Here is a 27,563-nt window from a genome sequence, read left to right as displayed (position 1 = left end):
GGGGGAAGGTATTGGTCACATATCATTTGTAAACTGAAAGCAACAACAACCAATACCAATCATATTCATTGCATTGATTTCCATTCCAGACTTGGGAACGATGAAGCAGGCATTATTAATTTCAACTCCTCTATCCCTGGGAATTCTCTGATATCCCCTACATGAGGAACCCACCCACTCTATTAAAAAAATACAGTATCTCTAAACACACACACTTAATTCTAACAGCAAAAACAGGTTTTGTTTGTTTGTTTGTTTTATTGGCCTCCAGCTCCTCCTTCAAGAAAAACGCAGCGAGATCTTCTGTATTACAATGTCACAAGGTCTAGGACATTAAAAATAAAATAAAATAAAAAAACAAGTTTCTGGAGATGAATCCTGGCAAGTCCCATGAAGGGGGTGGGGCGTAGAGAGAGACTGATAAAGGTATAAAATTAATTTTGGGCAGGGGAGGGAGAAGATGTCAGGTTGGAGCTCCACATGGATGGATGTGAAAGTGGGGTGCAGGCATGCAGTATGGATTTGGGGGAGCAGAACCGGAAGTGGTCGAATTCAGCACTCAGATGTACATAGTGGGGAGGACGAAGAAAATGGTTGTCAGAAGCGGGGAGGGAGACCACCCTCACTGCTTTCTAACAGCAAGGGATGGGGCCCAGATGTGCTCAGCCTCCCCGGAGGTCCAGTTGTAGCATTTCCTCTGGAGCAAGGGAGAAACAAGGCCAGAACGGAACACCCAGTTGGGTTTAAGAAACAAAAATCGGGCTGGTTGCCGAGTGATGGGAATCCACTTGGCTCGCACACACGGCCTCATGGCACCTGGAGGAAAGTCCCGCTCACCCAGATCCCAAGGCCCTGAGTTTTAATAGGACTAAGCACAGCCCTAAGTCCCAGAAAAGAGAAACTGAGGGGGAGTCATTGCCAAATCGGACTAGCCATCACCAGCCCCCCTCCACCCTGGCTCTGAAGAAGGCTGAGGCCTAGGCCTAATCTAGTATTGCAAGGGCCCTTCACAGGACACTGAGGTGTTGTCAGGGCGACGGTGGGAAGCTTCTCTCCGGGGCTCTTGCCAACTGGGCCTCCGCCTCCTGGGCCTTTCCAGCTGCTGTGGTGGTGGGGAGCTCATGCCGCCTTGGGGACAGGGTGCCGGGGTGGCCGCAGGAGCCCCCGAGGCGGCAGCGGCCGATGGAGTGCCGCCCTCCTCCTGTTCCTCAGGCTCTGCTTCCTCAGCAGGTAGCGGGAGTACTGCACCTCGGGCATGGCCAGCTTGAGGCACTGTTCGTCCAAGGGGGCGCCTGAGCCCGGCAGGTCGTAGCCCACGATGCCCACCTTGGCGCTGGGCTGCCAGGGCCGCAGCTCCTTGTTCTTGATCTGCATGGCCGGGCGCAGCTGGGGCTGGCCCCCGAAGCAGCGGCGCGCCAGGTGTTCGCAGGCCCGGCGGAGGGCGCGCACCTCCTTCTGGACGCAGTCCTGGCCCACGCGCCTCAGCTTCCGCCAGAAGGTGGCGTTGAAGTGGTCGTAGAGGCGGGCGTCGAGGGCGTTCCAGGCGTGGACCTGGGCTGCCACGCGGGCCGAGGTGATGTTCAGCTTGGACTCAGGGCTGCGCATGTTCAGCTTGACGTAGAGGATGTCCTCCAGGTCCCAGGCCAGAAGGCGGCGCAGGAGGACCAGGGACTCGTCAAAGTACTCGGCCAGCATCACCAGCGAGAAGATGCCCTCCACTTGGCGGATGAACTCCGGCAAGTAGGTGGGGTCTTCAGGGCTGTGCTCGGGGTCTCCTCCCAGGTCGTACACCAGCGTGTTGTGCGCGTACATGGCGTATTTCTCGTGGGGGCGGTAGTAGCGGCGAGGGTCGTCAAGGAAGGCCTCCATGGAGCCGTTGGGCACCCTCTTGTAGGCTGGGCAGTACTGGTTGTAGTAGCTGAAGAGAGACTCGAACATGGCCACCGGCTCGCGCAGGATGGTGACGTAGATGGTGTCGTTGGGCATGAGGCGATGCAGCTCCTCGCGGTTGAAGCGCAGGTGGCTGGCGATGAGCCGCGGCGGCAGGGTGTAAGGGTGCACGAAGCGGGCCGAGAAGTTGCGCGGGTAGCAGAACTGGTGGTCGCAGGTGTGGTGAGGCAGCGCCACCGTTAGGTTGTGGCGCTCGGCAAAGCGGAAGAGCAGGTTCTGCACGGTGGTGCTGGCCGTCTTGTGGGTCTTCAGGAAGGCCACGGCAGTGTGCTTGGGGCGGGGGGGCGACGGGGGCACGCAGCTGAAGGGCGCCGACTTTGGGAACCTGGGCGGCGGGGGGCAGAAGCAAGGGGGTCCGGTTAGCGGCAGGGGGGTCGAGAGAAATGACAAGAAGCCCAGAGATGCTTCCTAGTCTCACCCCCGAGCCCTCACGGACCCTCCACCCTCTTCCCCCACTTATTTTGAGCCCTCCCTTCATTTTAATTCCGCTCCACCACTTTTTTAAAGCTCTGCTCCTTTCTCCTGTCCATTACCCAACCCAAATCTCATCCGCAGGGCCGGCCCAATTATGAGGCGTGGTGAAGCAGGTGCTTCAGGTGACAGGTTGGGGACAGCTGGGTGGAGTGGCGGATTCTCATCCTGAGGAGCCTGCCATTTTCCACCTCCTGTGCTTGTTTGCCCATCTCCTAGACTGCCACCCCAACCTCCCCGAGCTGCCTCCAAATTTTCTCATTTGCCTCAACCGGTAAGACATCATAGGCCATCTTAAAAGTGCCCACTGCCCATTCCCACACCCACCCACCACCCCCTTCTTTTCTTTCTCGTTAGTATTAGTCTGGAATGGTGCCAGGGGTCAGCATCACTGGGCACCTGCAAATGCCCATGCCCTAATAGGGGCCCCACTCCCAATCTCTTGGGCCTCTTCCTCCTTGCTGTTGGTGCGAGTGAGAGGTAAGAGGAGAGGAGAAGAAAACTCTCCATACTTTGCCCTCATTCTCTGGGAGGAGGTCTGGATTGGACCCAGAGGGAGAGGTATGCCATTGGGCAGTGGTGGTGGCGGCAGCAGCAGCAGCAGCAGCAGCAAGGAGGTGGTGCACTCAGAATCCCAGATGCTGCTGGACTACAACTCCCATCATCCATAGCTAGCAAGACCAGTGGTCAGGGATGATGGGAACTGTAGTCCAAAAACAGCTAGAGATCCAAGTTTGGGAAGCACAGGCTTAGCCAATGGACAGGGATGATGGGAGTTGTAGCCCAGCAATGTCTGAAGAACAGTGGCCTAGGGCATACCCAGGGAGGACAGGGGGAAGAGCATGTTGCCCAAAGGCTGCCCCCAAACCTAGAACTGGCACCAACCCCGCCATTTCAAAGTCTCCCACGCCTACCAGCCGAGGTGGGCACTTTGGTGCAGGAGCAAAGTGCCTGTGCTGAACGCCAGGAGGAGGAGGATGGCCTTCTTGCGCGACATCATCTCAAGGTTGGAGTGCAGCGGTGCAAAGGGCACAGGCTATGCTGGGGGCCCTTATCCAGGCACAGTGCAGGGGCAAGTCCACCCCGGCATGGAGGCTCAGGGCAGGTAGCAGGCAGCGGCCTCCGGCCTTGCGCAGAAGGGGATACCTGCAAGGGGAAGCACAGCAGTCAGCAACAAGTCCTCTCTCTGTGTGTGTATAAAGGAGTCGTGGCAGATCCAGCTCAAACAGAGGCACTAAGGTTTCACAGGTGAACTGCTATAATATGAGGGACAAGAGGTTGTAGCCATTGTAGCCAATGCTAATCCCTTTTAGAGCAGATCCACTGATGGGAAGAAGAAGAAGAAGAAGAAGAAGAAGCTGAGATGCCTAGACTAACTGAGAATTAAAGAACAGAATGAATAAAAGTTTCTTGAAGAACGGAAATGTTTTGTGTAATATTTGAATATTTGAAAAAGTATTACGGTTATGTTAAAGCGTATGCAGGATTGGAAGTATAGCATCAGATGAGAAATGCAGTTTAATCATTTATAACTAATGTATATAATGGGTAAAATATAAGTAATATAAGGTAAAAATAAGCACCATGGAAGGGTGGATGGGAAGTCAACTGATATGAGAGATTAGTTCTGGTGGTTGTTTAAAATTTGTAAAAATTGAAAAGTTCATTAAAAACTTACAGAGATAATACTAATACTAATAACAGCAACAGCAATAACAACAATAAAATATTATTATTATTATTATTATTATTATTATTATTATTATTATTATTATTATGCACATATGACTGCTGGGAGGCTTCCAGCAAAATTTTAAAACACCAGAAAACATCAAACATTCAAAACCTCCCTATACAGAGCTGCCTTCAGATCTCTTTGAAGTTCAGAAGGATGACGAATGTAGGTTTATTCATTTCAATGGGTCTCCTCTGAGCAGAATTTCATGGGAAACACTGGGAGTCATGTGTCTACAGAGTGTGGGGGCCAGGCTCACCCACTGAGAACAAACATGGTAAATAAAATAAATGCTTCACCCACCCGTAAATATCAGTCGCTCCAAGTTTCCCTATTTTCCAGGGACAGTCCCACTGGATTTACAGAAGCCGTCCCAGTTTCTGATTTGATCCTGGAATGTCCCACTTTTCCTTAGGACGCCCCTATTTTCATCAGAGAAATGTTGGAGGGTATGGAAAAATGTGACCCCCTGAGCCAAGGAGATAAGTAAATATGCAGCCTTTAGAAGACATCTGAAAGCAGCCCTGCATAGGGAATTTTTTTAAATGTTTAATGCTTCATTATGTTTTTATATACGTTGGAAGCCACCCAGAGTGGCTGGGGCAACAAAGTCAGATGGGTGAGGTATAAAATAATCAACAAACAAACAAACAAATAATGGAACAGGACATCCCTGTTTTCATTGGAGAAATGTTGGAGGGTATGAAATATGTACTCTGGCATCAAATACAACATTTGATTCTGAACATTATGCGGTAGCTGAAGATCTACAAATGAAGTAAAAAAATAAAATGCCACGAAACACTCTTCCCGCTCCAAGTCCTGCCTTCTCTTCTCAAAAGCCTAATTTTGCCTCTCGTCCTCATTTTCCCCCAATCCAAACTGTGCTCCCCCTTACGGAGTTATTCTTCTTCCCCAGCCTCCAGAACTATATTCCTCCCCACTTTTCACATGTCCCCTCTGCACTAAAAGGGGGGGGGGGAATTAAGCTCCTGAACAAACCCTTAAAAACAAACAAAGCAACAATCTCAGAGATGGTTATCTGAAGATGCCCTGTGTGCCCCTTCTCTCCCCCTCCCCAATAATATCATAAATAGAGGACAAGGGTTTCAAGGTCAGAGAACATGGCACACAGGCAGAGTTGAGCCCCCAAACCTCTTTATTGAGAAATAACCTGCTAGCACAATCCTAACAGGGGAGGGGGCAGAGAGAGGAACTTGCCACCAGCTGATCCTTCGACTTACCTGCGTTCAGCAGCTCCAAAAGAGATGTTCATACAAAGCAAACCCCTTTCCCTTCCCACCCAAAGCAAAGCAGCTGTCCTCTCAATTTCACTTTATTTCCTGCTCCCGGGCCCGGTTCCCGGCCCCCTGAGCTATCCCTTACCCTCTCTCTCACATACACACATACACATACTGTCCACAGCTGAATGAAGGAGCATCCAGCAATCTCACCCCCACCAGCACTGAGGAAACCAGAGAAAGCCACCAAGTTCACCTTTCTTCGCACAACAGGAGATTAAGTGTCCCAGGACTGGGATTGTTCCTCTCCCCTCCCCACCCGCCTTGCCGCTCTTTTCTGGACGGACTCCAGCAGCTCCTTGCCATGTCCTGTGGAAAGAGGGCAACACAACTGCTCCTGGGACCTGGGACCTGGGCCTGGAATCGCCAAGCACAGCAAACAGAAGCAGCTCCCATGCCACCCTCTGGCTTTCAGAGAGAAGCCACCTCACAGCTGAATAAAGGCTAGAGTCCTTCAGGTATTTCAGACCACAATGGCTGATGTAGTCCAAAACAGCTGTAGGGCTCCAGGTTAGCAAAGGCTGGCCTGTAGCATGAAGGAATTGTTTATTTACTTATCTATTAGACTTATCTGTATTCCTGCATTGCAGGGGGTTAGGCTAGATGACTTTTGAAGGTCCCTTCCATCCTCTGAGTCTGATTTGTTCGTCGCTTGTTACCCAAAGGTCTTTGAGCTCCTTACAACACGTTTAAAACCGTAAGCCTTCAGTACATTATGCCACTGAAATAATGCGTGAAAGGACCTAGAGAGGCTCAGTATGAAGGCAGATCTTGAGGGCTTCCAGTGCTCCCGATCATGCGCAGAGTGAGGTCCCTTCGGCACAGAATAGCCACAAACAGCCTCCCTCTCCAGCACACATTTGGAAGGAGAGCCACTACAGCAGGTGGCAAGTCGTTCTACAGAGGCTCAAGCCTCATTTTCAAAATGCACACAGCGCTCAGTGTCCCCCCTCGCTGGCTCAACATGGAATTGAATTTTGTAGTCTGTTTTGTTGACATATGCAAAATCTTAAGACTTCTTTTTAGAAGGAAGGAAGGAAGGAAGGAAGGAAGGAAGGAAGGAAGGAAGGAAGGAAGGAAGGAAGGGGACATACTTCTAGCCCTCGTGAAAGTTTACAATGTTCTCTCTGCCATCATTTAGAAGGCAGAGAATTTAGAAATAAAATATGTATTAGACTTATACTTATTTCCTACGAGAAATGGGAGGTGTTTTGCTGAGATTCTTCATTAGTAACTTTAAGCATGTGCAAACTGTTTTTTGTTGTTGCTGGGTGGTTGCAGAAAAGGGTGCAAGTGGCAAACTTATCTGCAGGGGCTAGAAATATTTTTTTGCAGCAGGGTTTGCCCAGGAGAAATAATATGGACATTTCCGCAGTAATGCTGGACCTGGTGAAGAACACCTGCCCTGCATGCAGAAGGCCCCAAGGTCACTTGGATAGCTCAGCTAGTACAGCATGAGACTCTTCATCTCAGGGTTGTTGGTTCAAGCCCCACCTTGGGCAAAAGATTCCTGCATTGCAGGGGGTTGGACTAGATGACCCTCGTTGCCCCTTCCAACTCTACAATTCTCTGATTCTATTCCACTGGCATCTCCAGGTGTGGGCTTGGAAAGACCCCTGTTTGAAACATGGAGAGCTGCTGCCAGTCAGTGTAGGCAGTACTGAGCTAGATAGGGGGGAAATAGGTCTGGTTAAGTATAAGGCAGCTTCTGCTGTAAATGCTGTGTGGTTGCGTCCGTCCTTATTGACTTTCAGGAGGAACTTAAAAGCATTCCTGTTCACTCAGGCGTTTGATGGTTGAAAGGTACTGTTCCTGGCAACTCTGAAGTCACTGGCTGAGATAATGGGGGTTGCTTGAAACTGTTTTTAGAATGTTTTTTAATGATGCTCTTTTAATTATGTGTTTGCTGCCCTGGACTCCTTTGGAAGGGAGATTTGAATAGAAATGAGAAAAAGACGACGACAACGACAAGCTGTGTGGCTTGTTTAAAATCACGATGAACTCGCTGACATCCAGTGAGGCTGAATGACAATTCAGGATAGACAAAAGGAAGTCCTCCTTCACAGAGCATGTAGTTAAACTACAGAATTGGCTCTCATAAGATGGAGAGACAGATGACTTGGAAAGAGAATTAGGATCATTCATGGAGAATAAGGCTATCTGTGGCTACTAGTCATGAGGGCTATATACAACTTTTCCAGGATCAAGGGCAATGGAAGCTATTCATTACCAAAGGACACAATGGCTAAAAAATTTACCGGGGTCAAAAGCTACCAAAAAGAACTGCTTTGTGTAATCACTCCAAATGATAATGGCCATTCCATTTTTAGAATTGCGTCTCACCCAGCCACTCTAGCTAAAGGTGTTGGTTTCATGACACAATGAAAATGAAATCCAGTTCAAAGGAGAAATTACTGCAGGAGGAAGATCTGACTCAAGAGAAGGAACTGCAAGAGCACATGAGATACCCCAAGCTCAAATGAAAATTGTGGAGAGAAGTGCACGAGGGGGGCAGGCATGGGGCAACTCACAGGCTGGCAGGCTGCTTTTAACAAGACAGCTATGGCCAGGCCTGGATAGCTTAACCAGAGTTGTCCATGCATTGGGAACCTCAAGGCTGGACTACTGCAATGTGCTCTGTGTGAGGCGGCCCTTGAGGTTGATCCAGAGACTGCAGCTAGCGCAGAATGAGACAGCTGGGTTAATTGTTGGAGAAACTACTGCCAGGATATAGTACCTTATCTGCACTGGCTGACAATCGGCTGCTGGGCTAAATTCAAAGTTCTGGTACTAATCCAGGCTTCCTCAAACTCGGCCCTCCAAATGTTTTGAGACTACAATTCCCATCATCCCTGACCACTGGTCCTGCTAGCTAGGGATCATGGGAGTTGTAGGCCAAAAACATCTGGAGGGGCGAGGTTGAGGAAGCCTGCACTAACCTGCAAGGCCCTCGACAGCTCAGGACCAGGTCACGGGGGAGACCGCCTTAATCCTTATATGCCTAGTAGGTCACTGCAGTCTGCAGAAGAGTTTCTCGTTGAAGCTCTAAAATACCAGCAGCCTGGAGCAGGGCTTTCACCGTGGCTGCCCCTGTTCTGTGGAACAACATTTCCGTCGAGGTATGACAGGTGCCTGCCTCCTGTCCTTTCTGGAAGCAACTGAAGACATTTTAGTTTCAACAAGCATTTCCAGCTGGATGGAAGGGTGTTCTCAAACCTATTTCCAGTTTCATTTTTGTACTGTTTTTTAAAACCATTGTAGATGGTTTTTGTGGTGTGTTTGCAAATCATCTTCATATATTAATGAAATAAGAATGACAAAACCAATAAACTTAAGCAACAACAATTAACAATGAAAAGTTTATAATGGGCCTTGCTGGAAAACTATTTCTGGCAAAGAGAGCGCGAGGAGGATGATTTAAAAGGTACTGGTGGGCAGAACGCCCAGCATGAGGAAAGGTTTGCCACAACTGTTTAAAAAAGAGAATCCATTTTGTACAAGCAGGAACTGTGGAGAATTAAAGTCTGAAAAAAGTAAATGAGATACTGGAGAGAGGCAGCAAAAGTCACTGTTTCTGGCATCCGTTGCAAGGGCAGACCAGGGACAAAAAAAGAAGTCAATGTGGATATAAAAATAGGCATAAGAAAATTATTCTGTTGAAGTTAGACGTAGGAGCCGGAGTCAATGGCAAACCAGCACAAATGAACCATAAAATGTTGGCGGGTGTGTGAGGGTGTGTTTTCAGTGTTTTATAGTGTCCCTTACACTGTGTTCCTCAGGGCCAGCTCAAGACATTTTGCTGCCTGAGGCGAAGGACAAGATGGCTCCCTCCCCCAGGGCACAGACAGGAGCCAACTGGAATGGCAGTGGAATCTTACTCCAACATCTTTCCCTGCACTTGAGGGCAGCAGGCTGGCAAAGAGGGTACAGGGCAGGCCATGGGGCACTGACAACTCTGGCTACTCCTCGTACTCAGCATCCGCTGCCTGAGGCAGCTGCATCGTTGCAGGACCAGCCCTGGTGTTCCTGCCACCCCAAATGGGACATTCAGATGACACCATCGTCCTTTCTCAACCATTGCTCTGTGCCTTGCATTTGTCCATCTTTTCTGCTAATGTGGAAGGCCCAAAGATCCAGAACAGCAGTGCAAAAAAAAATAGCCCATCTTAGGTGTGGGTGTTCCTTTGGGCTTTTACTCCCCAAGTTTAAATATGTGTGGTTTTGACAACACTGGAGGCTCTCCTCCAACCACACCTCTTCCCTTCTGGTTGCTCCTCACGCGAGGCCATTTCATTCTGGCCTTCCACCATTGTCGCTGGACCTGCTTTTACCCTCAGTTCTTCTCTGCTGCGTTTATTTCTGAAGAAGAGCTCGTTGCTCAGAACCTCCATGCAGGGAAAGTGGGCAAGTTCCCACTTGTCTTCTCCTGCCCCACAAACACAGCATCAAAATACAGCAGGGTTCACACATTCCCCTAAGTCCAACTATGATGGGTTCAATGATTTAGCTTAGCATGTTTCCCTAACCCAGGCTCATGGGGGTGGGGGTGGTTTTATTTTCTGCTTCAGACAAACCATGAGCTGCAACCAAGGTTTGCTCTATGGCTGGAAAAGAGACTGAGAGGAGATACGACAGCCATCTTCCAATATCTCAAGGGCCGTCACATGGAAGATGGAGCAAGCTTGATTTCTCTTGTTCTGAGGGAAGGCCTTGAACCAATGGATTCAAGTTACAAGAAGGGAGATTCTGACTAAACATCAGGAAGAACTTTCTGACAGTAAGAACTGTTTGACAGTGGAAATGACTCCCTTGGGAGGTGGTGGACTCTCCGTCCTTGGAGGATGGATTTCTGCATTGCAGGGGTTCATAGAATCATAGAATCATAGAATCATAGAATTGGAAGAGACCACAAGGGCCATCGAGTCCAACCCCCTGCCAAGCAGGAAACACCATCAGAGCACTCCTGACATATGATTGTCAAGCCTCTGCTTAAAGACCTCCAAAGAAGGGTTGGACTGGATGACCCCCGGGGTCCCTTCCAACTCTAGAGTTCTATGATTCTACAATCTTTTCATTTCAAGCAGCTTTCAGTTCATGTGCACTGCGTTCTGGGTTGCTTTTAAAGTGCTGCTTTTTCAAAGCATTTTCTAGTTTAGAGCTCCAGAAGGACTGTGATTTACTAGGGAAGGGTACCCCCAAAAACAAGGCTGTCTATAATAAATAAAAAGGGATGGTTTCTCCATGGGTCTCAGAGATTGCAACAGGCTACACATGAAACTGCTGAGAGCTCAGAGGCTGGCAGGGGCAGACCCATGGCTGCAAAGGGAAAATTTAGACCACATCCATCACCTTGAACTCAGAGCCCAGAAAGCAGGATAGCTAACAAGGGCAGACTCCTCTGAGAGGTCTTACTCCTGCAGGGCAGACGGCCTATTTCAACGGCCACCAATGCCTCCATGAGAGAGGCTGATCGAAAGGTGGGTGAACCGAATTGACTTCCTTTCTCAATCAAAGTTGTCAGCAGAGAGAGAGAGAGAGAGAGGAGGCTCCTCCTGTTGTTTTCCACCCTAACCAACTTCCATTTCCACCGTCTGAAAATCTAGAACTAAGGACTGAATGGAAAACTTAATTAAAAATGTGGAACGTGCCCCATCTCCTCGAACCCACTACCCACTCGCCCTTTCAGAGCCGAGAGTTGCAGCACCTGGCTCCCAGTGCACCAGCCACTAAACCTCTCTGCCCTTCACTGGAATCTAGGCCACAGACTTCACCCGATCGATGAGCATGAGCCTCAGGGGTGAGGTGGAAACTTGACAGCTCCCTGTCCCTCGATAAATCCATGCGCAGCTAGAGAGAGCGCCAGAGGGCCAGGGAGGGGGAGCAGGGGCACGCAAAAGCTAGTTTGCAAAATGCACCCACAGCCCTTTACTCTCTGAGCCAACCTTTCCTCCTCTCCTCGTCCCAATTCTAAGGGCCATCCCAGACTGGTGGGTTTCTTGCAGGCATTTCCCACAATGTGTTGCTGGTGGAATAATAGCAATGAGAAACCTAGACAGAATCTGAAAAAGCAGAGACATCACCTTGCCAACAAAGGTCTGTATAGTTAAAGCTATGGTTTTCCCAGTAGTGATGTATGGAAGTGAGAGCTGGACCATAAAGAAGGCTGATCGCCAAAGAATTGATGCTTTTGAATTATGGTGCTGGAGGAGACTCTTGAGAGTCCCATGGACTGCAAGAAGATCAAACCTCTCAATTCTTAAGGAAACCAGCCCTGAGTGCTCACTGGAAGGACAGATCGTGAAGCTGAGGCTCCAAGACTTTGGCCACCTCATGAGGAGAGAAGACTCCCTGGAAAAGACCCTGATGTTGGGAAAGATGGAGGGCACAAGGAGAAGGGGGCGACAGAGGACGAGATGGTTGGACAGTGTTTTCAAAGCTACCAGCATGAGTTTGACCAAACTGTGGGAGGCAGTGGAAGACAGGAGTGCCTGGCGTGCTCTGGTCCATGGGGTCACGAAGAGTCGGACACGACTAAATGACTAAACAACAATAACAGTGGCGGATTTAGACCAGACTGTCCACACGGCGTTCAGCTTTGAGAGTCGTTTTGCAATGTAGGCCTATTGTCACTGTATTATTGCTGTCTGAAGGGCCTCTCTTGCACTACAACAGTGCAAAGCAGAACCAAAAAGTCAATGCTCCAGAATATTTGTGGTACAAAAAGCTGCAAATTTTTCAGCAGGAGATAATGAGATATGCACCAATCGCAAACGAAGCCACCCTGAACCTTTTGCACAGATGCAAACAGTATCGAAAGGGGGGGGGGGATTGCTTATAACCATCCCGATACCACCCTCAGCACAAACAGTTGGGTATGCCCAATAATAAAGGGTTGTCTGGAGGGGGCTTAGAGTTCTGCCAATTTGCTATCCTGAATTTCCAGGAGAGAAACCTAGAAATTCAAACACAATCCTCAAGGAAAAAAGGCAGGATGGCAGGGAGGCAGCAGCAAAGATGAAAGCCGATTAATTTGCACGTCAGAATTAAGAGGCAGGAAAGGCCTTGTGGGGAGGGGGAGAGAAGAGAGACTGGACTGGAGAAAGAAATCTTTCAAATTCCTGAATGCCGGTTGCCACATTTCAGAGCACCCAGGCAGAAGGAGCTTAGAATTTTTGTTTTTCAAATCTTTGGATGCAGTCCCCAGGCACAGCTACCTGGGAGTTCATTCTCCATCAACCTCAGCCAGGCTCGTTTCTTTGAGACCACTTATTATCCACAGTGGGTCCGAAAGACCTGCGAGGCCCGGGTTCAAATCCTGACTCTGTCAGGGGCTTTGTGCAAGTCACCCACCCTCTCTCAGCCTCAACTCCTGGAAAATGGGGAGGCGGTGTCCTTGTGAGTCCCAAATAAAGCAAGGGCTTTTAAAAAGCAGCTAGCAAGTTTGAAAAAAATCATTATTGCTAGTATTATTAATAGCCACCACTGCAACCATCCAGCTAGTCTGCCTTTTAGGCGGCAGCTGGACTTGCCCATTCAGGTGAAAACAAGGAGGACTGGCTACCTGCCTAGTCCCAAGAAGTATCCATTACCTGCCGTCCACCGGCTCCTCCGTGCCAGGTTACCTGGGCTCAGATTACTGCCAATGATTACACAGGACAAGGTTCCAGCAAAGGTGACCTGGTTTTAGAATGCGCTGCAAGAGCCCGTTCACAGTCGCCGCCCCGGGCCTCTCAGAGAGGCTGGGGGAAGGTGACAGCAAATCGGGAGGGCCCAATGCCCACAGATCGCCTCTAACCACTGCATACCACTCCCCTTATACACTGGAACATAAAGGCTACAGCAGGAGTGAGGAACCCTGATTATCGGCTTTGCTGATGGGCTGATGGGAGATGGAGTCCAGCCACGTTTGTAGAGCTACAGGTTCCCCCGCCCCTGAACTACAGGAATGCTTCTGAACCTCAGTTAATAGCTATTATTCCATTCCTCCCTTCCAGATAGTGGAGTCCGTCACCACCTGCCGGAGGTGGATTGCAAAACGAGACACATATCCCACCCCACTGCTTTAAGAAACTTGTCAGAACTCATTTTTCTCCCACGGCCTCAAAAAGACCCAGGTGTCCTGTCCCCCAGGCCCACAGCCTTGCCAAAAACATACCAGACCCTCATTCTCCTCCCAAGGCCTTGTGGAACCCAGATATCTGACTTAGAAGAGCTACATGAAAGCTCCCACCATCTTCCCCTGTAGGGATCAGACATTTGCCTACAGGGAAATCTCTAACCAGTTTGCATATATCCTAACAGAAAGGGAATCGTTATGACAACTGCTATGCACATTACTCATTCAAAACCGAAGAATACTACTGCAAATTTAATAATAATAATTCCGCATTTTAAGTGACATGACCAAGCAACAAAATACACCCTTAAAAGACGTCCTTTTAATTGTGCATTTATGAGCATTTGTGCTCATGATGGTATCAGGGCACTTTCAGTGCGGTTTTGCACATGCCAAAGTTTGGGGTAAACAGACTTGCTTGATTTCCAGTTGGTGCATGCATGTCCAAGTGCCTTCTGCTGAAATCCTGTAACATTTTATATTACAGTGATACTTCGGGTTACAGACGCTTCAGGTTACAGACTCCGCTAACCCAGAAATAGTACCTCGGGTTAAGAACTTTGCTTCGGGATGAGAACAGAAATCGCGCCACGGTGGCAGTGGGAGGCTCCATTAGCTAAAATGGTACCTCAGGTTAAGAACAGTTTCAGGTTAAGAACGGACCTCCAGAACGAATTAAGTTCTTAACCTGAGGTACCACTGTATACATGTTCCTGTTTATTTCTTTGTCCCTCTTTTTGTGCTATAGGGCAAGGGGGGCCCCTCCAGGAGGCAATGGTGTAATAGCCTTGAGTAAGTATCACAGAGGGACGCGGGTGGCGCTGTGGTCTAAAGCACTGAGCTTCTTGGGCTTGCCAATCAGAAGGTCGGCGGTTTGAATCCCTGCGACGGGGTGAGCTCCCATTGCTCAGTCCCTGCTCCTGCCAACCTAGCAGTTCGAAAGCACGTCAAAGTGCAAGTAGATAAATAGGTACCGCTCCGGCGGGAAGGTAAATGGCGTTTCCGTGTGCTGCTCTGGATTCACCAGAAGCGGCTCAGTCATGCTAGCCACATGACCCAGAAAAACTGTCTGTGGACAAACGTCGACTCCCTCGGCCAGTAAAGCGAGATGAGCGCCGCAACCCCAAAGTCGTTCGCGACTGGACTTAACTGTCAGGGGTCCTTTACTTTTTTAAGCATCACAGAACCACTAACGCGGTGGAATTGTGGGTGGGTGGTCCAGTTAGAAATCCACCAATGATGCACTATTCCAGGGGTCAGCAGACTTTTTCAGCAGGAGGCCGGTCCACTGTCCCTCAGACCTTGTGGGGGCCGGACTATATTTTTTTTGGGGGGGGGGAATGAATGAATTCCTATGCCCCACAAATAACCTGGAGATGCATTTTAAAAAGGACACATTCTACTCATGTAACAACACGCAGATTCCCGGACCATGTGCAGGCCGGATTTAGAAGGTGATTGGGCTGGATCCGGCCCCCAGGCCTTAGTTTGCCTACCCATGCACTATTACTTCATCAGTGACACGTTGCGGACGACACCCTCCAAAGATGACAAACCCCAATCTGGAGGGCCCCAAAACACAGCATCAAAATACAGTAGGGTTTGCACCCTAAGCCCAACTATGACCGGTTCGATGATTTTGCTAAGCAGGTTTCCCTAACCTAGGCTCATGGGGTGGTGGTTTTGTTTTCTGCTCCAGACAAACCATGAGCTGCAACCAAGGTTTGCTGTACGCCTGGAAGGGAGGAGACCAAGAGGAGATATTATAGGGACCCCTGACCATTAGGTCCAGTCATGACTGACTCTGGGGTTGCGGCGCTCATCTCGCTTTATTGGCTGAGGGAGCCGGTGTACAGCTTCCGGGTCATGTGGACAGCATGACTAAGCCGCTTCTGGCGAACCAGAGCAGTGCACGGAAACGCCGTTTACCTTCCTGCTGGAGCAGTACCTATTTATCTACTTGCACTTGATGTGCTTTCGAACTGCTAGGTTGGCAGGAGCAGGGACCGAGCAACAGGAGCTCACCCCGTCGCAGGGATTCGAACCACCAACCTTCTGATCGGCAAGTCCTAGGCTCTGTGGTTTGATATGATAGCCTTCTTCAAATATCTCAAGGGCTGTCACATGGAAGAGGGAGCAAGCTTGTTTCCTCCTGCTCCGGAGTGTAGGGCTTGAACCAATGGCTTCAAGTTACAAGAAAGGAGATTCTGAGTAAGAGCTGTTCAATATTCAATACTTCTTTCACTTGGCGGTGAGTCCTGGAGGACTTGCTCCCTGCCGTGACGGAGCTACAGAAACAGAGGCTGCTGAAGAGGTCAGAGACCCAGGTCACTGAGCCTGGGCTTCAACAGCCACCAGCTACCATGAACTACCATTGGCAGGACTGGCAACAGCAGCAGCAGATATGTTCTATGCTTACGATAATGTTTTATTCTCTTGCTAATTATGCTGTTTTAAATGTGCATGTTATATTTGTTTTCTCTTCAAAGGTTTAAAGGCTCCCCCCCCCCCCCCGGTTAACTTTGCTGCGATAAATGTGCATTCTGTAGCTGACCTCCATTACAACGCTTTCTTTTGAAACCTTTAAGACAATATTCTAGCTTCCTGTTAATTATGTTGCTTTGAATGTTGACCTCATATTTGACTTTCTTCAGTCATGTTTCATTCTGGATTGTTTCATTTGATGTTTCAATGTCGGCTGTAAATTGCTTTGAGCTCTCCCTCCCCCTTAAAAATATAAAATGTAGGGCAGGCAGAAATCCCACAGGTACAGCTTTGCCTGTCAGATCTTCTTCCTGCCAGCAAAATGCTGCAACCCATCCAGTTGCTGTTGAAACAATGCTGACCCCTGCCAAGGAAACAGGACCTATCCTACGTGATTGTGAGTCTGTAGCATTGCAATTTTCCAAAACGAAGACAATCCCCCCCTCCAAACCCCTGGGAACAAAAAGGATTTGGGACATCAACAAAGCACTGAGATTTTGCTTTACCCTTTCCTTCTTCTGCATGCTCCCAGCTCTTGGGAACAAGAATGAATTATCTATCTTTAGAACCCGCTTTGCCCCCTTGAACCGCTTCTCACAGGAAATGAATATATATATATATATATATATATATATATATATATATATATATATATATATGCTTTCGTAGATTTTCACGGGTACAGGAATGCAGGTTTTGGTGTCTTCGGGTGTCTTCCCGTGTAAGAGTTGGGGTGTCTAGGCGACGTTTCGACGAGGTCTCACTCGTCATCTTCAGGCTGGTGCTTTCGGCTTCTTGAGAAGCCGAAAGCACCAGCCTGAAGATGACGAGTGAGACCTCGTCGAAACGTCGCCTAGACACCCCAACTCTTACACGGGAAGACACCCGAAGACACCAAAACCTGCATATATATATATATATATATATATATATATATATATATATATATGAATGATGCAACATTCTTATTGTTTCCAGCATGGGTGAGACATCATGCCCAACTGCTGGCCACAGGGAGGCATTCTTCATTCTATAGCGACTGTTTTTTGCTTACTTCATTCAAAGAACATGCATGGATCCCTGCAAGCCACAATTAAGAGGGCGGCAATGAAGACCTGACCTTCTCATAGTGGGGAAAGGAAAGGTTTCAGAGCTCAGGGTGACTTGGGAGCCTTTTCTCCAGCAAGAAGGCGGAAAAGCACTCTTGGCATGGTCAGGGGCACTCCTTTAACCAGAACTTAGACTGAAGCACTGGGGGGGGGGGGGAGAGACAGATTCCAGAGCCACTCTCTGGGGCACATAATAATACTATCTCTTTAGGCTCATCCAGGCTTTGTATGGCTGTTGTGTCTGCTTCAGGGAACACCATAAAAAGTAGGATCCCAGAGGGCTGCAGTCAGGTACAGCTCCCCCCCCCCCACACACAACACATGTGCCGTCCTGCACCCCTGCATGTTTGTCCTTCGTTCTCACTCTACCCCTCTCAATCTGTTCTCCCATAGCAAATGTCAGGCCAGCTGGGGCAATACCCAGCGGAAGATGTGAAATCTTGCTATGTTTTCCATCGGTGGCAAGGAAACCTCCGGCCTAGCTGAGTTGGGCTCCCCTCCACCTCAAATGCCACCTTAGGGCTCATTGAGGTCCATCCTTGTCCTGAGGGGAGGAGAGAACTGGCTTTCAGAAAGCCCCACCCCACCCCACCCATTGCAACTTTGCCATATTATGATAGGGGAAACCTGTGGCCACCCAGATGTTGCCACAGTACAACTCCCATCATCCCTGGTGTTATGTACTGAAGTTCTCACCCTGGGCCAGCAGGGGGATACTGTAGATAGTTTTCACTCAGGTCCACATATGCAAATAAGGAATTGAAAGTGACGTTCAGTGATTGGATAGTTACAGAAAGTGGTTACTGTTGCGTTCTAGTGGAGCTCTATATAAGCAGGCTGGCTGAACCCTTCAGTTCAGTTCTGTTCTGGCCTGTGAATAAACAAGAGCTGTTTGAAGAATCGCTGTGTCGTCTGATATGTTCACCCACAACTTAACACCTGAGCATTGGCCAGGCTGACGTAGGAATGGCAAGCGGGAGAGAACTGTCCAAAGAAGGCCATGGAGAGAAGATAAGAAGATTAAGCAGAGCGCAGCTGCTGGATCAGGCCAATGGCCCATCACAGTCTTCTCACGGTGGCCAACAAGATGCCTCAAGGCAGGTCCCAAATGCAAGAGACCTTTCCTCCCCACTTGCGATGCCCAGCAACCGATATAAAGAAACCAGAGAGCGAAGGAACAGGTCTCCCTGTTCACTTTTGGATCTGGCCCTTCCCACCACCAGCATGCGGCCCCCAAGACATTATTACACTCAAGGCAATGCCAACTTGGTGCCCTCCAGCTGCTTTGGACTAAAACTCTGGAGGGGCAACAGGGTGGCGATGGCCGCTCAGTGTAATGGGCCGCTCAAACAGAAACAGACCCCTGATCAGTGTTCAAAACTCCGATATCTAAGATAGTTGCCAAATGACTCCTTAAACCCAGGTTGCAATCACAAAAACCAACTAGGTTTATCCAGCCCATCTTATATAAGTTTCCTGGGTGTTCAGAACAACACAACTCCCTATTACTATAGGACGAGAGCCCAGAAGTCACATATTCAGTCGCTATATTTTGCGCTGCCATGATAGATACTCGACAAAGAATGGTCTATGCTGCAATTCAATCCTAAACTGAAGGCCCGTATTGTTAGATCCGCACTTCTGAAGCCCACCCCATATAGCTGTGTTAACTGATCTTTTAATTTTTCTTCTAAATTTTTACTCACCCATTATCTATGCTTAATTAAGTATTCTATGTATATGTTTAAATCTACGTTTGGTTCTTGCTCCTATTTAATTAATACTGTTATACTATTAATTTAGATGTTTTGCATATGCTGGTCTATGACTGTAATAAACTACTTGAACTTGAACTTGAACTCAAAAACGGCATGTCTAGTTGCCATTTTGGGGCAAGGAGGCTCTAAAGTCTAATTTGTCAAATGATGGACTGACTGTGATTGATTCTCATTTAAACATCTGGCTAGTTCAGAGGACAGCCTTGAGCCTCAGTTAAGAACTTTGAGAACTTAAAGAAGAAAAGTCCCTTGATCCAAGGAGAGTCCACATATATATCGGCCTCTTCCGACCTCTTTTTCTTAATGGTGACTGCTCCTGTTCTGGCTGCACAGAAAAAGCATTTGGGTTCCCGAAATTCATTCCGATTGTGCAGATAAAATATAACTGATAGAATTCTACAGGATTGGGTACTAGTGTGTGAAAACAGTCTAGATCCAATAACCCCCAGGTGGCAGAGACGTCAGGTGCCATCCTGGTGCCCAGGCATCATCACTTGGTTCCGAGTGGCTGAAAGCCAGGTGCAAAATGCGCCTGGCTAATTTCGAACACTGCCCCATATCCATCGCGTTCCCCTGCTAATGGCAGGTGACCCAAAGCTAGAATGGTTTGAAGACCTCCGGAGGAGAGGAGCCCACCTGCCCTCCTAGCTCTCTAGGCCATCGGCTCCACTGGCAATGGACATTTCTCCTGGAACACAAGATGCAGACCTACCCTTTGGACCAACATCAAGGAACATGCCTTTGTCATCATTGATGGGGCAGCCCTTTAGGTATCTGATGAGGGCTATCCTGTCCCCCTCTCTGCCTTCCTTTCAGCATGCTGAACACACCCGGCTCCTTCACACCTCCCTCAAGGGACGGCCTTTCCATGCCCATCTCCGCATTCACTGTCCTCCTCTGAACCTGCTCCAATTTGTCTACGTTCTTTGGAAAGTGCAACACCACAACCTGCCACAGTTTGGTCCTTTGTTCTCTTTATGTTTTGCTTCTGTTGGTTCTGCTGTGGCTTCCTTTGTTTTGCCCTTCTCCCCAAAAGACAACAATTATTATTTCTAAAAGAAAATAATAATGCTTGATGGCTCTCCTCCCCACCTCCAAGCACAGTCAGAGACGCAAAAGAGAGAAGGGCTGAACAACTGAGCAGGTGCATAGCCAGGGAGAACTCTGCCAAAATTCTCAGGCTGGGAAGAGGGGAGGGGGCCGAAGAGGTATTTTGCATGCAAAGGAGTGAGCGGCACTGCTGTTGGCTCCAGCTCAACCCAGAATCTGAAGATGACTTCCTGACTAGGCCTTTAAATATACCTGTCATTGTGTTTCTGGCATTTTGAAGTGCTAATTAAAGGTGCTGGACTCCTGCAGAACATCCATTAAGCTGAAGGAATCGGTTGTCTTTAAAAAAAAAAAGTTTGATAGCAGGGATGAAAATACAGTGGTACCTCGGGTTACATACGCTTCAGGTTACAGACTCTGTTGACCCAGAAATAGTGCTTCAGGTTAAGAACTTTGCTTCGGGATAAGAACAGAAATTGGGCTCTGGCGGCGCGGCAGCAGCAGGAGGCCCCATTAGCTAAAGCGGTGCTTCAGGTTAAGAATAGTTTCAGGTTAAGAACAGACCTCTGGAAGGACTTAAGTACTTAACCCGAGGTACCACTGTAAACTGCAAAAAATTAAAAGTGCTCAACTCTTAAAAGACACCCGCAGGAAAGTAATCAGGCTGGGGCACAGCACGGGGCCTTCTTGAGGTTGGTGCCTTAATCGTTTAACTAACAATGCCATGTACACCCACCTCAAACACACTAATGCCTGACTCTACTGCTGAGGGTGTTATTTATATCTCAGCCATGGAATGGAATGAAAGGAAGGAAAAATCACGAAGGAAGAGTATACACGAGTAGCCAACCGTTGCAGGAAGAAGGTCAGGCGGGCCAAAACTCAGAATAAGCTCTGGCTTGCCAGAGAGGTTAAAAATGATAATAAAGGTTTCTTCGGCTAGAAGAACAAGCAAGTCCCTTGCATGGAGAAATGCTATTGGGTGACAGAGAGAATGCGGAACTGCTCAACACCTACTATGCCTCTGTCTTCACCCAAAAGGAAAGCAATCCCCAGCCTGGAGATAATAGAATAAATAATGCAAAGAGGAAACTGCAACACAAGATGGGAAAATAAGTGGCAAGGGAACTTTAAATGCATTCAAATCTCCAGGGCCTGATGAGCTGCACCCCAGGGTACTAAAGGAGCTTGAGGATGTAATCTCAGAGCCTCTGTCTCTAATCTTTGAGAATTCTTGGAGAACAGGTGAGGTCCCTGCAGACTGTAGGCGGGCAAATGTTCTTCCCATCTTCAAAAAGGGGGGAGAAGAAGACCTAGGTAACTACCAACTGGTGAGCTTGACATCGATACCAGGGAAGGTCCTAGAACAGATAATTCAACAGTCGGTCTGTGAGCACTTAGAAAAGGATGCTGTGATTACTAAGGCCCAGCCTGGGTTTCTCAAAAACAAGTTATGCCAGACAAATCTCATTTCTTCTTTTGACAGAGTTACAAGCTTGGAGTAGAGTATAAAGTATTGTTCTCCCTTTGTTTAGTAAATACTGTATCTGTGGCTTCCAGCTTAGGTTGTAGTGAAAAAAGACTCCCAGGTATTTAAATTTGAAAACCTGTTCTAATTGGACTCCATCCAACTTCCAGCTGTAAGTTTTCCGAGACCTGGTAAAGACCAGGACTTTAGATTTCTCATGATTAATTGTCAGATGGTTGAGTTTGCAATAAGCCGCAAAAGTCTTTAGAGCTCTGCATAAACCGACTCTAGAGTAGGAAAGGATCGCTGCATCGTCGGCATATAGGAGCAGAGGGCAGCGGAAATCAGCTAGGCGGGGGGCATGAATGTTGGCTTGAGACTCATTCAGAAAGAGCTTCATATCGCTAATAAACAAGTTAAAGGTAGATCAGGGGAATGTTGTGGACATAGTGTATCTTGATTTCAGTAAGGCTTTTGACAAAGTCCCCCAATATATTCTTGCAGAGAAGCTAGTAAAATGTGGGTTGCATGAGGTAACTGTTAGGTGGATTTGTAGCTGGTTGACTGACCAAGCCCCAAAAATGCTGACTAACAGTTCCTCGCTATCCTGGAAAAAAGGGACAACTAGAGTGCCAAAGGATTATGTCCTGAGCCTGTTTTTGTTCCACATCTTTGTAAATGACCTTTGAGGAAGGTATTGAAGGAACGCTAATCAAATTTGCAAAAGACACCAAACGGAGAGGGGTAGCCAATGCCACTGAAGACAGAATTGGGATTCAAGATGACCTTAACAGATTGGAGAACTGGGCCAAAACATTTCAATAGGGACAAATGTAAGGTTTTACACTTAGGCAGGAATAACCAGATGCACAAACATAAGATGGGGACACCTGGATTGCCAGTAGTACATGTGGAAATGATCTGGGGGTCTTAGTAGGTCACATGATTAACATGAGTCAACAGTGTGATGCAGCAGCAAAAACAGCTAATGCTATCCTAGGCTGCATCAAAAGAAATATAGTGTCTCAGTCAAGGGGGGTAATAGTCTTGCTCTGTTCTGCCTTGGTCAAACCACAGCTGGAAGACTGTGTCCACTTCTGGGCACCACAATTTAAGAAGGATGTTGACAAGCTGGATGCGTGCAGAGAAGGGCGACCAAGATGATCAAGGGTCTGGAAACTAAGCCTTATAAGGAACAGTTGAAGGAATTGGGTATGTTTATCCAGGCAAACAGGAGACTGAGAGGAGATATGATAGACTATTGCCATGTTCAGATTCAACCACATACCAGAAAATTCAGGTTGCATAATTATAGCTACCTAGGCGGTCCTGCACAACAAACCCACTCCCCCCCCTCCAAATCAGGCTTTTCGTGATAAGGAAAGTGACAGAACACACACACCAAAAAGTGTGGATTAATATTTGCTTTGATGCAATGTCATCTAACCTCTTTGCAAACAAATCAGGACGAATGCTCAACAAATACATCACTTGGGAGTGCCCAGTGTTAAACCTTTTTAGAGCATTTGCACCAATTTCTTTGCAGAGAGGTTAAATGACAATAAACATCCATCCTGAATGAATTCTAAATTGCTTGTGGGGTATTTATATGTCTTCCTATTAAGCTATTGTTCATCCTGCGCTTTTCCTAACTGCAAAAAGTCTGCTCATTTTTTCTTGGATTTGTTAAACTGGGGCAAACCTAAATTTCTACTACACACCTGATCCCCCCTGCAAAATACAGAGTCTGGAGGAGCCCTGAGAGTCTTGCATGAAAAAAACCGCAGGTTGTATCCAATGTTAATCCTGCTCAGAGTAGACACATTGAAATCAATGAGCATTATTAAATTAGGTCCATTATTTTCAATAGGGCTGCTCTGAGTACAACTAAGCTGAATTCAGCGCAAGAGCTCTTTCACACTAGAGGATGTGTGCTGTACCAAGAAGGCACTAGGTTCAATCTGCAACATCTCCAGTTAAGGGGATCAGGTAGCAGATGATGGGAAGGACCTTTCTCTGTCTGAGATCCCAAAGAGCCGCTGGGAGCAGACAACTTCTCTCCTATGTTCCTACAAATCCAAACTTGAGTCTCTCAGCTGAAGCATACCAGTAAAACCCACAAGAAAGTAGGGTTGCCAACTGTTTCTTCCTGTCAAGACCCCCATGAATTTCACATCTGTGTGACAGGCAGAAACTCATAGGTATAGCTTTCATCTGTTTTATGCCCATGCCAACAAGATGTGGCAGCACCCATTGAATTATTGCCTGCTCTGCAGTTGTTAAAGGATACAGGGCCACAGCAAAAACAAGAGACACCTGTCCTGTATGGTTTCAAGTCTGTACCACTGCCTGTCCTAAAGAAAAGTATAATCCCTGGTCAGAGAAGACAAAGCTGGCAGATCATGGACGCACACAGAGCATAGAAGATGCTTTGTACCTTCCTAGGTTGAAACACAAATCAAAAACTAAGAATGCTGTGAAGGCATGGTTTCAACAGCGAACAGGGTGATCTGAAGGCCAGTGTTGCTAATTGGATTACTAGCCAGATAAGCCTTGTTGAAGGCATTAAATTCTGTCTCCATGCCCAGTCCCCCAAAGGACATAAATCCTACCATTCGTCTGGCCATTCCAGAACCTACCACAGGCTGCATCTGGGCTTGACACAACAGGACAGGCTTTGCCAACTGGATGTTTTGCATCACAGCTCCCATCAGCCCCAACCATTGCACTGAATGGCCACAACTGACTGCAGTTCACTGGTTTCAAAGAGTCTGCTCTCTGAGTAGGGCTTAAGTTGACCACAACCCAATCTCTTTCCAGGATCCCTTCCTCCAGACATCCCCACGTTTGGAAAAAGGTGCTGTGTCTAAGGCATGCATCAGATTAAGCCTTGGGCAGGCTGCTCACCTGCAATGTCAATTTATACTCCCCAAGGCAGATGGAGGAGGCGGGAAGGGTGTTAAAAACCCTAAAATTCCAGTAAAGAATGGGCTAAGTGCAGGTGTGGCCTGCAGGGGATAGTTTGCAGCTCAATGAAAGAGCACTGGCTCTGCAAGCGAAAGGTCCCAGATTCAAGAGGCCCTGCTGCTTGAAACTTTGGAGAGCTGCTACCAGTAGACAAGACTGAGATAGATGGTTGGTCTGACTCAGCAGAAGGCAGCTTCCTATGTCCCAGTATCAGGCAAGTCCAAGCCACATCGGACAAACCTGCCCACAACATGGTAAAGTTAGAATCCAGCCACCCAAGGGGAATCAGTAGCTACACAAGCCAGTTGGGGAAACCTGGAAGAATTCAGGTGGCAGGGGCACCACCTGAGCATCGAAAGACTTGGCATCATCACACACAACAAGGAAGCACTTCCCAGTCAGCCTGAAATAATAATCCAGCCACTAGAAATATTAATCCGGCTGCGGGGAATATTAATCTGCCTCTGGCAAAGAGGAGCAACTGACCCAAATGAAGTCCCTTTTGCCTGTGGGATTATGTGGTACAATTGGGGTGGGGATAAAGGATAAAGCTTGTGAATGTGAAGGTACAGGAAGTTCCTGCCTTATTCTGATATAATGATAGGGGCACAGGAAGATGCCCTAGATCGTCAGATGCTTGGTCCATCTAGATCAGTACTGTCTCTACACCAACTGGAAGTAGGTCTCCAGGCAGGAGTCTCTCCCAGCCCAACTCAAAGATGCTAGGGATTGAATTGGGGCCTCCAACGTGCAAATCATGCACACTCCTTTTCCTAAAAGCAAGCTGAAGATTCCAGTTCTCATTGTTCTTCACAAAGGGCTAATTTAACTAGGAACCTAAGAGGCTGCCATATACTGAGCCAGGCCACTGTGTTTTCCCATCACCTTCCTTACTGCAAAAAGTCCTATGGGAGGTGGACTAACAGCGCCAAATCCACTTCAACTGCACAACCTGAACTGGGCAGAATGTCCAGAACAGCGACTGTATGAACACACCTTGGTATTCAGTGACATAGTGCCCCAGAGCGCGCGCACACGCACACAGAGACAAAATTTAGAAAGCATTTCTTAATGTTTCACTTGAATCCACCTTTTCACAGGATTTGTGTTTCCTATAGAGTGGTTAGGGGTGATGGGGGCTGGGAGTCCAGCTAAATCTGGAGGGCCGCTAGTGCCTTTCATAGATATATATATATATATATTTAAATGACCACCAGCAATTAACAAATGGAACAATAGTAGTGTTACTTATAGACAAGTATACGAAAGGAAAGAAGTAAGTCAGAGCTAGCGCAGCAAGAGGAAATCTCTCATCCATCAGGAAATGCAGCTGAGACCAGAGAGCCACTTCAAAACTGGGCAGCAGGTGGACAGAGGGCTTTATCCCTTGTATTAACAAGAGTAACACACTGAAACCAAAGGCCTGGGAATCTCTAAGGCTGAATTTCTCCCCTAGATTTCCCACACACACGCAACACCCCCCCCCCATTGCTAGGCTGGATTTCTCTTGAGAAGCCTCTGCATACTCATGATTTGACACAGAGGTTTCTCAGATTTCTCCAGTGTGGTACAGCCACCTCCATTCTGGCAGCTACAAGCAATTTATGTCTCAGATCATTCTGTGCCAAAGAGTTATTAACTCCAACTCTGAAACGCCCACCCTTTTAAATAAAAAAGTAAATGCAATGGCATTCAGTGTCCTGACTCCTACAGCAAATTTAAGAGGATGTATCCGGTGCACAGACTGGGAATTGGGGTAGTCAGCTAACACTCCCTCCCTCCCTCCCCAGGAGTCAGCAGTGACTTATCTGGGTTCACAGTTTTGGGTTCTTTTCCACCCACCACGCTAAGGGTAGTGATGTTACCATTTGCACACACAAAAACCACCAATTCACTTGGGCCCATGCATCCGAATCCGCCCCCCCCCCGACCAGCCTCACTGCAGCTCCTGTCCAGTTGAATGAGGCACGTTCCCCGGTGGATCGGGCCCTACAGAGCAGGTTCTCTCCCCCCCCCTTCCCCGCGTCTCCCCCTCCGCCATCCTTCATGGTCCACCCCAAATCCACCAACTCACCTCTGCCTCTCGGGGCGACAGGGAAGCCTCTGCGCAGGTTTGTGCGTTGAGAAACAGAATCCTAAAAATGTGTCGCCTCCCCCGAACCGCCTCTCAATCCCAGGGAATTCGATTCACAAATCTCTCGCTCCTAACTTATTTTGCAACCGTGGTTGCCCTTCCGAACAGCTTTACAGCTAGGAAGCAATCAGGCTAAAATAGTTTTTTATAAAAAATGTAAAAACCAAATCAAGCAAATGAAATCCACAGCGCCCATCTCAAGCATGCTTACTCGAGAGCAAGTCACCTTCCTCTCCAAAGAGCTAGATGGCATTTGAAGTATTTGGCTATTTTTTCTAGAAAGGAAGGAGAGGTCCTCCTTTCGGTCCCCTTCTCTCCCCCCCCCCCCCCCACTCCCTGGAGCTTTCCCCTCGGAGGGAAAGATTCTCACACCACCTTGGCTTTCTGCCCGGGTCACCCTGTTCTCACGTTGAGCCACGCCAATGGAAACGCATTGGGATGCGTGCAGAAAGAAAGGAGAAGAGCGCCATGCCCTCGGACCCCCCCCCCAATAGGAACAACGCCAAAAAGGAGGAGGGGTAAGGAGAAGGGAAAAAGGAAAATCCTTGCATCAAGAAAAGACCCTATGCAATGGCTGGCTGGAAGAAGGGAAAGGGTTCCAGTACGGCGGGGGCCGGATATGGTGCCCCCCTCCCCACGGAAAAGCCAGCTTCTCCACCCGCCCCCCGACTGGAGGACACCCCCCGTTCCCGACGCACCTGTCCCCCTCCCGGCGCCCGCGTCGCGGCGGCTCCCGCTCCGGCGCTCCGCCTTGGGGAATGCCTCGGGGGGGCTCGTCCCCCAGCGCCGCATCGCCCGGCCCGGAGCAGCGGCCAAGCCAGCAGCAGCAGCAGCAGCCCTTCCTGGGAGCCGGGCCGAGGGCGCGTTGCGCGCAGCCTACGAGCCGGCGGCGTCCCGGCGCAGCGCCATGATGCGTCTTGGGGAGGCGGAGGACGGGCGCTCGCTCCCCCGACGGCGGCGGAGGCGCGGGGAGAGGAGGACGCAGCGGCGGCGGCAGCAG

General features: G+C 48.5%; 1 protein-coding gene and 1 long non-coding RNA gene across 6 annotated transcripts in view; one reads left to right on the top strand and one right to left on the bottom strand.

Moving 5' to 3' along the window:
• LOC310694616 overlaps nt 1-27,563 on the top strand; it is a 197,782-nt gene that overhangs the window by 78,510 nt on the left and 91,709 nt on the right. The window lies entirely within an intron of this gene.
• On the bottom strand, nt 239-27,563 carry GAL3ST3 (galactose-3-O-sulfotransferase 3). 5 transcript variants are annotated; one of them, XM_083476880.1, is made up of 3 exons: nt 27,262-27,563; nt 3,336-3,567; nt 239-2,275 (listed from the first exon to the last, which is right to left on the bottom strand). In XM_083476880.1, the coding sequence occupies exons 2-3, from the start codon at nt 3,419-3,421 to the stop codon at nt 1,120-1,122; spliced, it is 1,242 nt and encodes a 413-aa protein (XP_083333006.1). In that variant the 5' UTR covers nt 3,422-3,567; nt 27,262-27,563; the 3' UTR covers nt 239-1,119. The 5 variants fall into 5 exon arrangements, with proteins under 5 accessions (XP_083333006.1, XP_083333003.1, XP_083333004.1 ...); XM_083476877.1 differs by lacking the exon at nt 27,262-27,563 and adding an exon at nt 26,504-27,164; XM_083476878.1 differs by lacking the exon at nt 27,262-27,563 and adding an exon at nt 9,737-9,966.

Source organism: Podarcis liolepis (genome assembly GCF_965112155.1).
Source record: "Podarcis liolepis genome assembly, chromosome: 15".
Lineage (NCBI taxonomy): Eukaryota > Metazoa > Chordata > Lepidosauria > Squamata > Lacertidae > Podarcis > Podarcis liolepis.
The sequence above is the reverse complement of the archived record's forward strand: the minus strand, read 5'-3'. Positions and strand labels throughout refer to the sequence as shown.

Coding starts and splice junctions, on each gene's coding strand:
- GAL3ST3 (XM_083476880.1), bottom strand. CDS start 3,421: ATGATGTCGCGCAAGAAGGCCATCCTCCTCCTCCTGGCGTTCAGCACA. Junction 2,276..3,335: donor CAAAGTGCCCACCTCGGCTG/GTAGGCGTGGGA, acceptor CCCGCCGCCCAG/GTTCCCAAAGTCGGCGCCCT.